At 49.3% G+C, this 14,534-nt stretch overlaps 1 protein-coding gene across 1 annotated transcript in view; it reads left to right on the top strand.

The window, feature by feature from the left end:
- The window catches only part of PARVA (parvin alpha), a 148,650-nt gene that overhangs the window by 124,797 nt on the left and 9,319 nt on the right, over positions 1-14,534 (top strand). Inside the window, exons 7-12 of the mRNA XM_079102728.1 lie at positions 835-893; positions 3,278-3,297; positions 4,385-4,446; positions 4,971-5,039; positions 7,465-7,566; positions 8,182-8,254. Coding sequence (XP_078958854.1) covers positions 835-893; positions 3,278-3,297; positions 4,385-4,446; positions 4,971-5,039; positions 7,465-7,566; positions 8,182-8,254 — 385 coding nt within the window. The remainder of the gene's footprint in view (positions 1-834; positions 894-3,277; positions 3,298-4,384; positions 4,447-4,970; positions 5,040-7,464; positions 7,567-8,181; positions 8,255-14,534) is intronic.

Raw genomic sequence — 14,534 nt, 5'->3', positions numbered from 1 at the left:
CCACATCCTTTATTACCCCCAACACTCTGGAGAGTAGAGAGGCCCCATCCATGGGACATGAACCAAGAACCATTCTCACCTGCCTCCTTCCCCCGACCCCATTACTCTGAGTTCCCAAGACCCAAAATCCCATCATATGCTCCAGTATTTGTTGACTCCAGCACAGGGCCTCATATCTAGCAGGCACAGTTCAATGAGATAAAGAAGAAGAGGATGGATTGGTGGGAGAGGGACAGACAGGTGATGGACGGAGCACTGGCTGGCTGAGAGTCTCCAAGGTGCTTAAGCTTTTCTCAAAGGGTGAACCTGATACTTTGGTGAGGATCATACTACTTACTCAAAAGCTCCCCTATTCATCAGTTAAAAAATAAAACAAAACAAACAAAAACCCCAGCTGCTCTGTGTGAAGTTTCGAGTTGGCCTCAGTTCCCGCTTCCAGCCCTGCAGTGAAGTGTTTCTCGGCCTCCCCACATGGCCTCAGCTGGAGGGCAGACACACCCTGGCCTTTATTTCCATTTGGTTTACTGTGTACTCCAGGAGGCAGTTTGCTTCCAGTAGAACGTCTTCCAATAAAGAAAAGGAAAGCCTCCCCATCCCAGAAACAGCCTACTTGTTTGGACTACACACTAATGCACTCACATCCTAATGGTACAGTCCAGTCCCCTGAAAATCAGGACCTCTTTTCACTTCCAGCATTATTGCTTCTCCAGGTGCGTTTCTTAAACAGCAGTAACTTTCTCAGTGTCAGGAATGCCAATCAGTTTTTCTGTATTTTTCTAAAGTTCTTTTTTTTTTTTTCCCTCCTCCCAACCCCTCTCCCCACCCCCATTTCAGAAACGAGAAGGAATCCTCCAGTCTCGGCAAATCCAAGAGGAAATAACTGGTAACACAGAGTATGTCAACACCATTGTTGCCAGCGAGTCTGTAATGGAACACAGATGTTTCTCCGAAATTCATCCATTTGCTGATATTTAGTTTTCATTTATTGGGATTGCAGGAGGGATTAGCCTGCAGCCAATGATTATAGTTTAGCCTTTTCCATGCATTCAAAACATGCCTCTTGATGCTTAAGGTACAAACTTGGGTGGGGAAGTGGGGAAAGGGGAATTAGCAGTGATTGAAAAATTCTAATTTTGTGGCACTCCAGGAAAAAGTGTACCCAAAAAAGCCAACCAGCATGAAATCGTCATGCCATAAACACGGGATGGAATTTAAATTGTTAACCTTCAAAAGGACATTTTTCTTCCTCTTCTGAATCTGATTTATTTGGTCACATGCCATGACCCAGAAAGTCCCTCTCTACCTTGGAGCTGTCTTTTGGTTTTTGTTATTTGTTTTTCAGTTTACTTTTAGAAATTAGAAATATCAGGACATTTAAAAGGATTGCTATTTGGAACCAGAGCTTTGTTCTTAAGCAGAAAAAGCAGGTTGGTGTATGGGGTGAGGTGGGATCATTGGACAGGACTGAGTGGAGCCCGGCAAAGTCAGTCTCCAGCCGCCCCTGCTCCCCGCTTTTCTCTGTTCCCTCTGGACATGAGCAGCAGAGAGGAAAGAACTGAGCCCTCTCAGCCTGTCTGACTTGAGCCCCTGAACCTCTCTGAGCTCAGTGTCTTCATCTCAGAGCGGGGAGCAGTTTTCTAACCCAGAGGTGTGATGAGGTTCATTGTGTCCAGTTATATGCCACCCACCCGCCAGCCCAGAAGGCCATTCTTCCTGCATTTCCCCTCACAGCCGACCACATCTCCCAGGCTCCCTCCCACTCCAGTCGTGACGCAAGGCTCTGCCTGTCTAGACCACCCTGTGTGTGTTTACAAAAAGCCTGGGGTACATTTCAGGCCAAGGGCAGGGGCAGGGATGTAGAGTGGCCCTTCCCGACAGGCCAAGTCCTTGGCCCACCGAGACACTGTCAAGGGGCCCCACATTGCTCCAAGGGCCAGTGGTGGTAGCGAAGTGTCACATGATCCACAGGACACCTGGAAGCCAGCCTTGGCTCTGAGGCAGAGCTGCCCAGGGTCAGGGTCCTCCCTCCCTCCCCGGCTGGGTTTGTTTCTGCTCACTGTTTCACCTTCAGGAGAAGAGGAAGACAAAGCAGAGAGAAGCATGGCCTGTGAGAAAGTCCTGAGTCAGGTCCTGTGACATTTCAGATTCCAGAACAATCTCTCAGCCACATGTTGTGCTTCCTCTGGCTCCTCCCTCTCTGCCACATCTTCCACAGTATATAAACATGGGTGCAACTCCCAATAATGACAACACAGTGCAACTTTTGAAGCCCTTTGGTACCTACTGACGTTCATAATAGTCATGTGAAGCAATGGTTATATGTCCTAAAGGCCCACAGCCCAAGGGTGAAGGAAATTGTATCACTGGTCTTTCCAGCAGTTATCCAAGTTCATTATTCTTTCCCCAGTCACTACATGCAAATGGTCATTTAGTGGGTGATGGGTGCACAGGTGGATGAACCAATATCGTAAGAATCCTAATGAGAACCAAAAATGTATTGAAAAAAATGTTTTGAGGATTTCCTATATACTAGAAATTATGCTAAAATCTTTCTCAATATTAAACATTCACAATATCCCACTGAGATATTTACCTTTATTCTCATTTTAGGGATACGAGACCTGAAGCCCAGAGAAGTTCAGTAGCTTGCTCGATTGAGATCACGTAGCAAAACAAAATGGCTTGAGGGGACTTAAGCATCCATCTCTAAGTCTTAAGTCTTCTATCTCTAATGATTATGCTCTTAAGACTTTGCTGCTTCTCTGCTCTAAGTGATTCCAGTTGCTGCCCTGTTGGGAGAAATTTATCCTGCATCACTGGCAGGTGCAACTTGGGGCCATCACTGGATGAACAGGAGAGACACGGTTGACCTCCCCAGGCAGTTGCCTTGGGCGGTGAACCTTCACATTGGAGGTGACTTGATCCCTGCTCCTAAGAGTCCTAAGATTCCCTCGCTGGGACTTTCCAGCCTGAGCCCAGTGTTTGTTCCTAACTGCAGGCAGCAAGGTGATTTAGTTAAGACAAGAAATGGTCCTTTAAGCATCATTCTGCCAGACTTAGCGTTACACCAGTAGATCCGCGTAGCAGGAACAGGGTGAAGCCTCAGCAAGTGGAGATGGTGCACTATAAAGTGGCAGTGGAGGGACACTTTTGGAGGTCCTCAAGTATGGACAGGCTGGGTGGCAGGCAGGGAGGAGCTGGATCCTCTCACAGGATTAGCCTCTCCTAAGGGGTCAAGAGAATAGTCACACTGCTTTCTTTCTCTTTTTTCCTCCAGGGCTCTCTCCGGAAGGCATGGTGAGTTGCATGAGATCGTCTGCCTGGATGTGTCTGTCTGCAGTAGCCTGGTAGAGGGAGGGCAGGCTGGCCAGGCAGGGAGGGACGCTGACGGGTGGGAAGACCAACGCTGGCAGCATCTGCACAGCCCCTGCACCCACAGCCAGTCTTGCTCTGTGCGTGTTTGAGGAACACGTGTTGAGGAAGAGGTGCATGAACACCCTCGGAGACTATCCCTCTCCCTGCTCCCTCAGTGTAGCTCCTACCTTCCCTCTCTCCCAGAACTTTGGGGTTTTTGTTGGGGAACGTCAGAGATCACCTCTGTGGCAGTCTCAGATTGGCCCTTCGGTGACAAGTGGAAGAAGGCAGGCCTCAGGCCACAGGCCTCAGCCCTACACTTGCCTCGGAGACCCTTCTCTGTGCCTGCCTCTGATCCCCGCCATCGTCCCTGCGGGGAGCTTGACAGGCTGTGTGCTGTTGGCCTGGTGGTCACTCCGGGCTGTACTTTGAAACATTTCAGTCAGGCTAAAAGCAGTGCATTGTTCTGCATTGTCAGAACATGTCAGAGTTTATAGGGCGCTCTGTCCCTATGACAAGCAGGGGGAGGTTCATTTTAAAGATGGCATTTTATAGAAGAGGAAACCGAGGCACAGAGAAGTGACATGACGTAGGTCTCTCAGGAGGAGGCACCCATGTTCCATCCTGGAGCTCCCTCGGGGCCTGTCCTCTTGTCTGTGACCTCTGCCAGGGTGCCTATCTTACTGTCCTGCTTTTGAAAGTTAGAGTGGACTGATTTGATATGTGGGTAACATTCCACCTCCAGGTAGCTGCAGAAATGCTTTAGAACCATGACGACAGCATGATATGACTAATCCCAGGTCACAGCCTGGCAGAGCCCCACCCCCACTCAGCACACCAGGGTAGACACGCACCGAAAAGGCCCCAAGGGTAAATCAACGCAGCTCAGCCACAGCCCCAGAGTTCTCACAGCAGCCCGTACCTGGAGCCTTCCTGACGTGGCGGGTTGATCACGTGACCCTTAAAGGCTCATGGCTCTGGGACTGGGCAGACCCTTCCTCTAAGAAGAACATTATGTTCCCTCTTTCAGAACGTGATGCCTTCGACACCTTGTTCGACCACGCGCCTGACAAACTCAACGTGGTGAAGAAGGTGGGATGTGATGCCTTGAGGGAGGTGGGAGGCCCAGGACGCTAGGAAACCCCCTCCTGTGGCGGCCGTGTCACAGCCTCATCTTGCAAACAGAGCTTCCCCGACATCCATTCACCTGTCTGTCCTCAGTAGTGCCTCCCTGGGCCCTTTCTTCTCCCATCACGTGCCCTTCCTGTCTTCCCACCCACACTGACCCCAGCCTCCCTGCTCCTCATGTACAGTTCCCTGTCTCCCTGGGCACAGGCAGGTGCAGCAAAGAAGAGGCTGGAAGGAGGGACCCAGCAGCCTCATTTTATCTCTGGCCCCTTTCCAACTCCCCTTACTTCCCCCTCCCAAGGCTCAGACACCCCACTTGTCATCCTGCCTCTTGGGATGTCCCTGTTCCTCTCAGCCCACATCATTTGGAAGCCAAGCAAGGACTTGCACCTCTCCCTATGGGCCCAGGACCTTTGCACAGGCTGTCCATCCTCACGGGGAGTCCTGGGGCAGCCTCCTATCTTAGTGTCCCTAAACTTCTCTTTTAGACACTCATCACTTTTGTGAACAAGCATCTGAATAAACTGAACCTGGAGGTCACAGAACTGGAAACCCAGGTGGGTGACAGCCCAGGCTTGGGTTGGGGAAGGGCCCTGGTTGACAGGCAGTATTTTGAGTACCCCACACCTGGACCAGGAGGATTTTCCAGGCTGAGGCATGAGGACCTGTTCCCCTCAGAAGGCTGAACTGGATGGATTGCTCTGTGGATTTTGGGTTTTGTTTTGTTTTGTTTTTTTCCAGCTTTGTATTTTGAAAAGTTGCAAGAACAAATACCTGTATGCTCTTCGCTTGGACACACCTATTGTTAATATTTGGTCACATCTTTCTTTCCACCCCTAAGTATTTCACACACATCTCTTAAAAACAAATACACTCTCTTAGGAACCACAGTACCATATTAGATGCAGGCAGCCATAGATTATCCCTCGATTGTGCCCCTTGTGATGAGATTCAGGGTATTTTCTATAACAGCACCTCCTATGTGATGCTGTGTGCCTCTCCGTGCCTCTAGAGATGGCACTTGAGTCCGTTAGCCCCACGACGGGTGATGACTGGAATCTCCTGGTGAAGGTGATGTCCACCAGATTCCCAAACTAGAACCTACTAGAGAGTTCTTTATCTACCGTCTGTACTCACTAACTCATCTTTAACGTATTGTACCCTGATTCCCCACAGCCTCTCCTCCCGGGTGAACTTCTGCAGTGTGGCTTCCTCTTGCAGCCACCTCCCCTTATCTGCAAAGGCCATTGCTGGGTCTGTCCGAGTTCTCCCCATGTGGAAGAACTCATTTCAGGAAATGAGGAACACTTTAGAAAAATGAAGCTTCCTCCTCAAGGAGGCTAGAATGGGCTTCTGGAACTTTCACCTCTGTTTTCGAGGGGAGGAAGCCTCTGCCTAGTGCTCTGGGGTCTGTTGGGGGTTTCACCCACTGCTCCCACCAAGTAGGCAGCACCAGCCATCCCAGGTGGGAGCCATCCTTCCCCTAACCCAGGGTCCCTCCTGGGTGCACAGATGGAGTTCTTTCATCCTCAACCTCTTCCAGCCACAGCAAGGACGAGGCCCAGTTGTCTGGCTCCCAGATGGAGGGCACTGACAGTTCTGAAGTCTGCTCTCCAGTCGACCAAGGGTAGTGTGAGATGAGCCACGCTCAGACCCCGCCCACCTCAGCTGGTAGGGCGGAGCAGAGACACACCGCCCTAGTCAAGACCAGGCTCATTACTCCAACCCTCAGTGGAGGCTGAGCACAGGCCCAGGCCGGCCACCCTGCAGAGTTCAGTGGACACATGCACTGCCCTGGCCCGCACTCCCACACCTCAGTCTCCCCATGGTGGTCCCAAAAAATTTGGCCTCTTTTGAAATCTAGCAAGTGTTATCGACACTATGAGCATGTGATGATCCAGCCCCCTTTGAAAGCTGCGAGAATATCAGATGTGCACCAGACCTCTGCTCAAGCCAGTTCCACACCTGGAACACCAACTCCTTCCTAAACATGCTCCGCCCCCCCACAGCCCACCCTGATCCCCCAGCACACTGGCCTCACCCCCCCCCAGCAGGAGGCCTGCACTCTCAGCGCACAGCCTGGGAAGCACTTATCCCGTGGACCAGGTTCCCCAATCCCTCTGACCTCCACATCCTGGAAGGGCCCAGGCTCTAAGCCTTTTGTTTGCCAACAAGAGCTAGGAAGTCAGCCCTGGCTGCTGCCGTTTCCCAGACAGCAATGGCATAATTAATATTTATCAGATGCTCCCAAAGCAGTTCACAGGCACGTTGCGTGGGTCAACTGGGTTAGTCCTCATCACAACCTCACAGAATGGATACTGTGCCATGGTCCTCCCCGTGTTACGGGTGAGAACGGTGAGATGCAGAGATGTTGCAAGTCCCATAGTGAGTAGTAGGACTGGAATTGGAACCCTGGAGGCCTGGCTGCAGAGCCCACAAGCATCAGAGGAAGGGGACTCCCCAGGCCTGCTGGACACCAGAGTTCTTTCTCCATTCAGAAAGCAAGTGCTCTTCCCCTTGACCACCACCTTTCCCACCTCCTGTGCCCCACCCGCCCAGGCTCCTCCTGCTCCCTCGCATCTCCATGCAGGCAGTGCCGCTCCAGAACACCTCTCTACCACCTTCATTAGGAGGGCAGCCTCCACGCAGCCTCCCATGGGATCGTGACCTTCTCAAGGGCAGGAGCCACACCCCATGGACTCTAGCCCCAGGCCCAGATCAGGAGGGGTATGCTGTTAGTGCTCTGTAAATACCGGTTAATTGAGACGGGTCTGGGCCTGTGGCTCCTGTGTTGGCCCAGTCAGTTAGGGGGCAGGCCACTACAGAGCAGACTGCCAGCCCCGGGCCACCACCCTTACCCCCATTCACAGTCTGCATGGGGAGGTCGCCTTTGGGTGGAATGACATGGCGGCTGATGAGCCCCTGGGTGGAGCTTGGTGGGGGGACTCAGGCCAGTGCTATCACCTGGCTCTCTCCCTCCAGTTTGCAGATGGAGTGTACCTGGTGCTTCTCATGGGGCTCCTAGAGGGCTACTTTGTGCCTCTGCACAGCTTCTTCCTGACCCCAGATAGCTTTGAACAGAAGGTAAGGGGAAGGGGCATCAAGGGAAGCCCACAGCGCACATCCAGCTGATCTGCCCTCACCTTCGCTGGGGCTGTGGGTCTTCAGTGGTTGGCACAGGGCCCATTCTGCTGAGCTGGGAAGATGCTCCATGCAGATCCTGGGCATCCCAAACAGTCCTCCCCTTCCCCTAGCCACGTGCCCCTGCCAAGTGCATGTCTAGAGATGACAGAAGGTGGCTGTGAGGCCAGTCAGACCTGAGGCCCATGCCCAGCCTGACTCGGCCTCTGCTTGCTAGACAAGAGGCATTTGGTCCAAAGACCCTCTTCAGCTTCTTGAATATGTCTTGCCCTCTGACCCTTCCCAGTGTATACAGTGGCATCCCCAGCCTTGAAGTCCTGGCAGTTGACACAGGAACACAGTAGGACAGGAAGAGCGGTCCTCCAACCGCAGGCTGGGATCAGCAAGCTCATCCTCCACGTGGCCCACTTCCATAACCACATTGCTCCTTCGGATTAGCTCAGCCTCTGCCCCTCCGGCTATACTGCTGTGCTCCTTCACTTCCCAGTGGCAGGTCTCAGGGCCCCGAGGGCCTAGAATGAATGTGTGACAACACGTGCCCTGAATCTGTCTCACCAGGTCTTGAACGTCTCCTTTGCCTTTGAGCTTATGCAAGACGGAGGTTTGGAAAAGCCAAAACCGCGGCCAGAAGGTAATGTGGTTTTCTCTGGGTTTGTGACCCCAGAGCGCAACCTTCTCCCTACACACAAGTGTTCAGAACTCAGGGAAAAGCTCAGATTTTGTAGCAGGGGAAGAGTCTCTTTTATGAAGGCTTCTGTGCTGTTTGCTGGGGAAGGCAGGACTGGGTATAGCCACTCAGCCCTGGAGACCCTGTGAGCTTTAAGTCACATGGCCATGGGAAGAAAGAACCTGAAATCCACAATTGGGATCAGGGCCCAAGTAGAAGTACTGCTGCAGGAACTACCCTGTGCCAGATTTCCAGATTTTTCTATCCCTGTAGAGTGCTGACCTGCTGGCACCAGTGGAGGTGAAGAGACAGCTCAGACAGCTCTGCGCTGACCCTCATTGCCTCCCCTGTTCCAACAGATGGGGAGCTTTGCCAGCACCAACTCTACCCCAGAAGGAGGCTTAATTGCAGGGGTTTGGATTGCAAATAGAGTAGTCCCCCAGTATTCCTGGAGGATTGGTTCTAAGGCTCCCCAAGGATACCAAACTCAGAGGATGCTCAAGTTCTTCACATTAAATCATCTCTAGATTACTTAGAAGACTACCTAATAGTTAATATACAGAATTATTTAGGGAATAATGACAAGGAAGAAAAACTCCATACATGTTTGATATAGATGTGACCTTTGGTTTTGAATATTTTTGAACATAGTTGGTTGAATCCTCAGATGTAGAACCCGCAGATACAGAGGGCTGGCTGTCCGAGACTGGAGGAAATGCAAAAGGAACAGATGTTCCCACCCTCGTGCTCCTGTGTGTGTCTAGAGGGCACATTTCTCTCAGCAGTCTTCTTGGTACAGATGTTTATTTTCCTACCACTTACTGTGGTGTTTTACCAGGACTGGCAAGTGAGCATTGCATTGCAGATAATGTCTGTTTATGTCCAGTTAGAACCCTGAGAAGGCTGGTCCTGGCCCGTGTGCTTGCACCTTCCTGGGGACCAGTGGAGGTTGTGTGCTCATATCCCTTTGCTGCCCCTGCTCTGAGCTCCTCCCCCAAAACTCCACACAGAGGCATTGGGCTCTCATTTAGTGGGCCAGAGACCCTTCAGATCATGACATGTCAAGAGGGGCAAGACCCTCCATGACCTCAAGGCTTTTGCAGCCAACCAGAGAAAAGATCTGGTCACCCAAATAAAATGATAGCCATATTGAGCTACGAAGGTAGAGGTACAGCTAAGGCTTGAGGACTGAGGCCATGGGACCACTTCAGTTGGGGTACAGTGAGGATGTGTGATGGAGATGGTGACAGCTGGGCTGAACTGTAAGGATCGAGGCGGGTTCTGGTATGTGGGAGTTAGGATGGAACATCGAGCCAAAACCAGACCTGGGGAATGTGTACCTGCAGTACCGACCTTGGTAATTATCAGCTCCAGCCAACCAAGGTCCACCCTTACTCTTGTTCATTCCCACCTGGTCCTCAGCCCCTGCTCACCTCTAGGGGAAGAGCTCTAGCATGGCTTTTGTCCCCTGGGGCTGTCCCTGGCAAGGTCACTCAACATCCTAATGCCTTTAGGAACAGACTCGGAGCAACAGTGAGCACCCTGCTTCTGAGGAGGAGAAGCACAGCAGAAGAGTGCTGGTCATTCCTTCTGCTGCCATTTTCTTGAGTGCTTAATATGACACTCCCCAATTACAGATCAGAAACACTTTTTCTGATATTTGGGTATTCAGGCATTTGTTTCCCTTGGGGCTGATTTTACCAATGTCAGTCAGTCTATAAGAATATTTCAGCATATAGAGGGCATTTCTTGTGCGCTTATTGTACTGCTTAATATGAAACTTCCTGAGCAACTCAAATGGAAAAACACATCTGTTTTATTTATTGTTACACTGGGCATGGTGCCTGTGCTGAAAATTTGCAGTGCGTAAAGGGGAATTGAAATGGTGTTTTATGAAGTTGTACTTTGTGAGAAGTGTCTCCCAGCATTCCCTGTAGTTTCTGGGCTTCTCCCTGGAAAGCAAGATTCCATAGTAAAGGCTGCAGACTTTGCAAAAGGTGCCAACATGGGTGATTGTTTGTCTCTGGATCAGACTGGCTGTGGTGGAGCATCTTTCACGTAAAATGTTTGCAAGGTCAGGAAAATGCATTCTCTACCATGTTGTTGGATCTTGAACTCCCCTAGAAGCCTTGGGTTCTGCATCTCCGATGACTCCCACAGCCCAGGCTTCACAACCTTTTAGTTCTCTAACAACTGTAAGCTAAGGCAAGACACCAAGTATGTGACTGGCAGAGCAGCTGAAATACTGGGATGAAGCTGGTGGCTTTTAATTTGGGGCTGCAGGTCTTCAAGTGCACAGGCCTGCTCCACTCTCATCACTCAGGGAGACTCAGGGTGGGATATGGTTAAGACCCAGCATGACGGGATGGTGGGGACCCGGAGTCATCTAGCACCAGGCAGGATTGAAGTCCCTAGGACAGCCAGCAGCCAATGGAATATCTAAAATTTAAGGAGTCTGGGAGCTGGGACTAGACTGTCAAGCAATTTTGATAAACCAGGCACATAATAGCAGCCTGGTTCCAGGTGGCCCAGCTCACTTGGGGAGGATTTAGTCGATGGCTAGTATGTGGAAACTATTCAACCCCTTTCCCATTTTCCTGGAAGGTAGTTTACAGAGACCAACAGTGGCAGAAATTATAAACTCTTATGATACCGATGGAAGAAGGCTACGAGTCAAAGAACACAGATTGCCCCAGAAAGCTGGGGAAAGTTAGTTTGCAGGAGTCTCTACTAGAACCTTCCAAAGGAACCAGCCATGATGACACTTTGCATCCCAGAAATCAATCTTGGACTTTTGACCTCTAAAACTCTGAGATAATAAATTGGTGTCATTTTAAGATACCAGATCTGTGATAGTTATTACAGCAGAAATAGGAAGTTAATGTGCTCCATGGGCTGCCAGTCCACTCACAGGTAAGCAGGCCCACACAGCAGAAGATTCCAAGAAGACCCGAGATGGCACTCCCATGTGTTGTTGATGGGAATGTAAATTGGTACAGCCATCTGGAAATCAGAATAGAGGGTCCTCAGAAAACGAAGCGGAGAACTGCTGTGAGAGCCAGCGGTCCACTGGGGGTGTCCATCTAAAGGAAGTGAAATGAGTATGTTGACTCCCACGCTCAGTCACAATCGCCTGGAAATGAGAAGGTCCTACATGTCCATCAGTGGATGAATAAAGACCATGTATACACATACACCATGGAACACCGTTAGTCATAGAAAGGATGAAAGCCTGTTATTTGTGGCAATGTGGATGAACCTGGAGATCATTATTTTAAGTGAAATAAGCCAGGCACAAAAAGATACATACCGCATGATCTCACACATATGTGAATCTTAAAATGTTGATCTCATGGAGATCGACAGTAGACTGGTGGCTACCAGAGGCTGAGGAGTAGTGGGAGGACGGACTGGGGGGAGGCTGGTCCTCGGATACAAAGTTACTGTCAGATAGCGGGAATAAGTTCTGATACTATACTGCACAGTAGAGTGAAGATAGTTAAGAATGCACTGTACATTTTGAAATAACTACAAGAGGATTTTCAATGTTCTCACCACGAAGAAATGATAAATAATTAAGGCGATGGATCTGCTAGCTGCCCCGATTTGATCATTGCACGATATATACCTGAATGGCAGCATCACGCTGTACCCAATAATTACATACAATTATTATGTGCCAATCAAAAATAAAAACTTTTTTTAAAGGAGAAAAAAAAATACCCATGATAGCCTGAACATGGATGATTCTCAAATAGATAAAAGAATCACTAATGCCCGTGGGTGCCAGAGTCATTGACCAGAGGCTGTTTTGTCCTCAAACTGCCTTGGGCCTGATTTGTCTCTTTGCCCCAACCAGCTAAACAGCCTCTGCTGGTGGCTCTGACAGGAGTCCATCATCCTCTCTGCTCTCAGGAGCCCAGGCCAGCACAGAGGCAATCAGCAATACTAGTTGCTAATCACACAATTGACTAGGCCAGGGCTTTACACAGGCTGTTTATATAATAACATGGAGTCACTGTCCATTCCCAGCTGAGATAGCTCAGTCTCACACTGCTTTGCTAGTCTGCTGGGACTACCTGGATGGCCAGCTATTGACTTTCTTGACAAGAATAGATAAGCAGCATCTCTGAAGTCTCCCCTTCACCCAGCCCACCTGGTATTGAAGGTGGTGATGGTGAAGAATCAACTTGGATTTCCTAAGAAGCAGGGCTTAGTCCATGTGAATGGTGAGCCCTGGCGTTGTGCAGTGCACACAATGCCCAACTACATAATAGTTGCACTAATGAGCGAAAATGGGAAAACAGGAAATTACTGTTTAAAGAACCCTTAATATGTTCCAGGTGTTTTTCAAAAAGTTATCACCCAGTTTTACCAGTGAGAAAACTGGGTCACACAGAGTTAATGGAATTGTAGTATCCAAACCTTAGCAGTCATTAAAATTAAATAAAATGGCCATGGAATGTTCTCCCATGTTGGATATTTTTTTCTCTAGCAGCCTCAGAATTCACCTGTCTTTTTAAAAGGGAAAACAAGCTAAAGATGTGGCTCAATGGTAGAGTGCTTGCCTGACATGTATAAGGGTTCAATTCCCAGCACCATTTAAAAAAAATTTTTTTTTCTTTTAAAGGGCTCAGGGAAAACAAGTCCTCCAACCTCCTTCTATATCTGTCTTTCCTCAGGCCCCAAATTCCTCACTGTTTTTTATTTTCCTCTGCCCCTTGCTTCTACCTCTTGCCTCCTGGTTCTCTGCTGATGCTTTACCTTCACCCACTCATGACCTTACTCTCTCCCAAGCTTGGGTCATGACCCTGTGAACCCACCCTGTTTCTATTCCTCCTCTTGGTAGCATGTGGCCCTGTTGCTCAGCCCCTCCTAGAATTTTCTTCCTTGGCACCCAAGTCACTGGGCATACATTTGTTCATGAGTCTATGAGCATCCTTGCAGGATCTGTACCTGCCACACTTTAGGCCAGGCATCCCAGCAAATGAGGCAGGCTTTCTCTGCTCAAGTCCAGGACTCAGGCAGAGACAGATGCTCAAATATGCCCGCAAGTCACTGATTGAGAACTGGAGGGAGCGCTAGGAAGAAAGAACATGGAGATCTAACAATATGAAACAGGGAACCATCCCCTGGCAGGGTTTTGGAAAGGCTTCCCTGAACTGCTGGTGCTTGGAGCCAAAGTTTGCAGGAGGATCAGTGGCCAGCTCATGTGGATGAATAACCTAGATATTACAACCACATGGGCAGAGACAGAGCACAGCTCAAGGGGAGGCAGTGAATAGAAGCCAATGTGGCAGCGGTGCATAATGAATGGGGAGGGGTGTGGCAGGAAATGTAGGCCAGGTCAGGTTGCCCCTTGCAAAACCATGGTTAAGATTTTGGACCTCAAGTGAAATAACTGTTGGCTGCACAACTCCAAGGGGCACCATTTCTGCCATGGTCTGTAATAGAGCCCTGGGTTATGTAGCATTCACACTGCACAGCCTGATGGTCAGACTACACTGGGTGGAATGGATTGGATAGGGCCAGAGGAGCCTGGCTAGGAGCCTGCTGCTGGGGCCCTAGTGCACCTCTGGTGAGCTCACTGTTGCCCCCTCTGCCTTTTCCCCCACCCCCAGGGTCATTTCCTAATGTCTGACTTGTATAAAAATGTTTAAAATGCGAGGTGAAGGACAAAGTAAGGAGTGATATCAGAGAGAAAATACAGGAAGTGAAAGATCACTTCAATAAAGAGATAAGAGATTCTAAATAAAAATTGAGCAGAAATCCTCAAAATGAAGGAGTCAATAAACCAAATTAAAAATTCAATGGAAAGCATCACCAACAGACTAGACCACTTGGAAGACAGAGTTTCAGACAATGAACACAAAATACATAATCTTGAAAATAAAGTTGACCATGGAGAAAAGATGCTAAGAACCCATGACTAGAACTTCCAAAAAATATGGTATAACCTGAGAAGACCAAATTTAAGATTTATTGGGATAGATGAAGGCTCAGAGATGCAAACCAAAGGAATGCACAATCTTTTCAATGAAATAATATCAAAAAATTTCCCAAACCTAAAAAATGAAATGGAAAATCAGATACAGGAGGCTTACAGGACCCCAAATATACAAAGTTACAACCCACACCAAGACACACACCAAGGCACATTATTATGGAAAATGCCTATCACGGAGAATAAGGATAGAATTTTTAAAGGCTGCCAAAGAAAAACAAGTCATGTTTATAGGAAAAC

The sequence above is a fragment of the Sciurus vulgaris genome, assembly GCF_902686455.1.
Source record: "Sciurus vulgaris genome assembly, chromosome: 11".
In the NCBI taxonomy this organism is placed as follows: domain Eukaryota; kingdom Metazoa; phylum Chordata; class Mammalia; order Rodentia; family Sciuridae; genus Sciurus; species Sciurus vulgaris.
The sequence above is the reverse complement of the archived record's forward strand: the minus strand, read 5'-3'. Positions and strand labels throughout refer to the sequence as shown.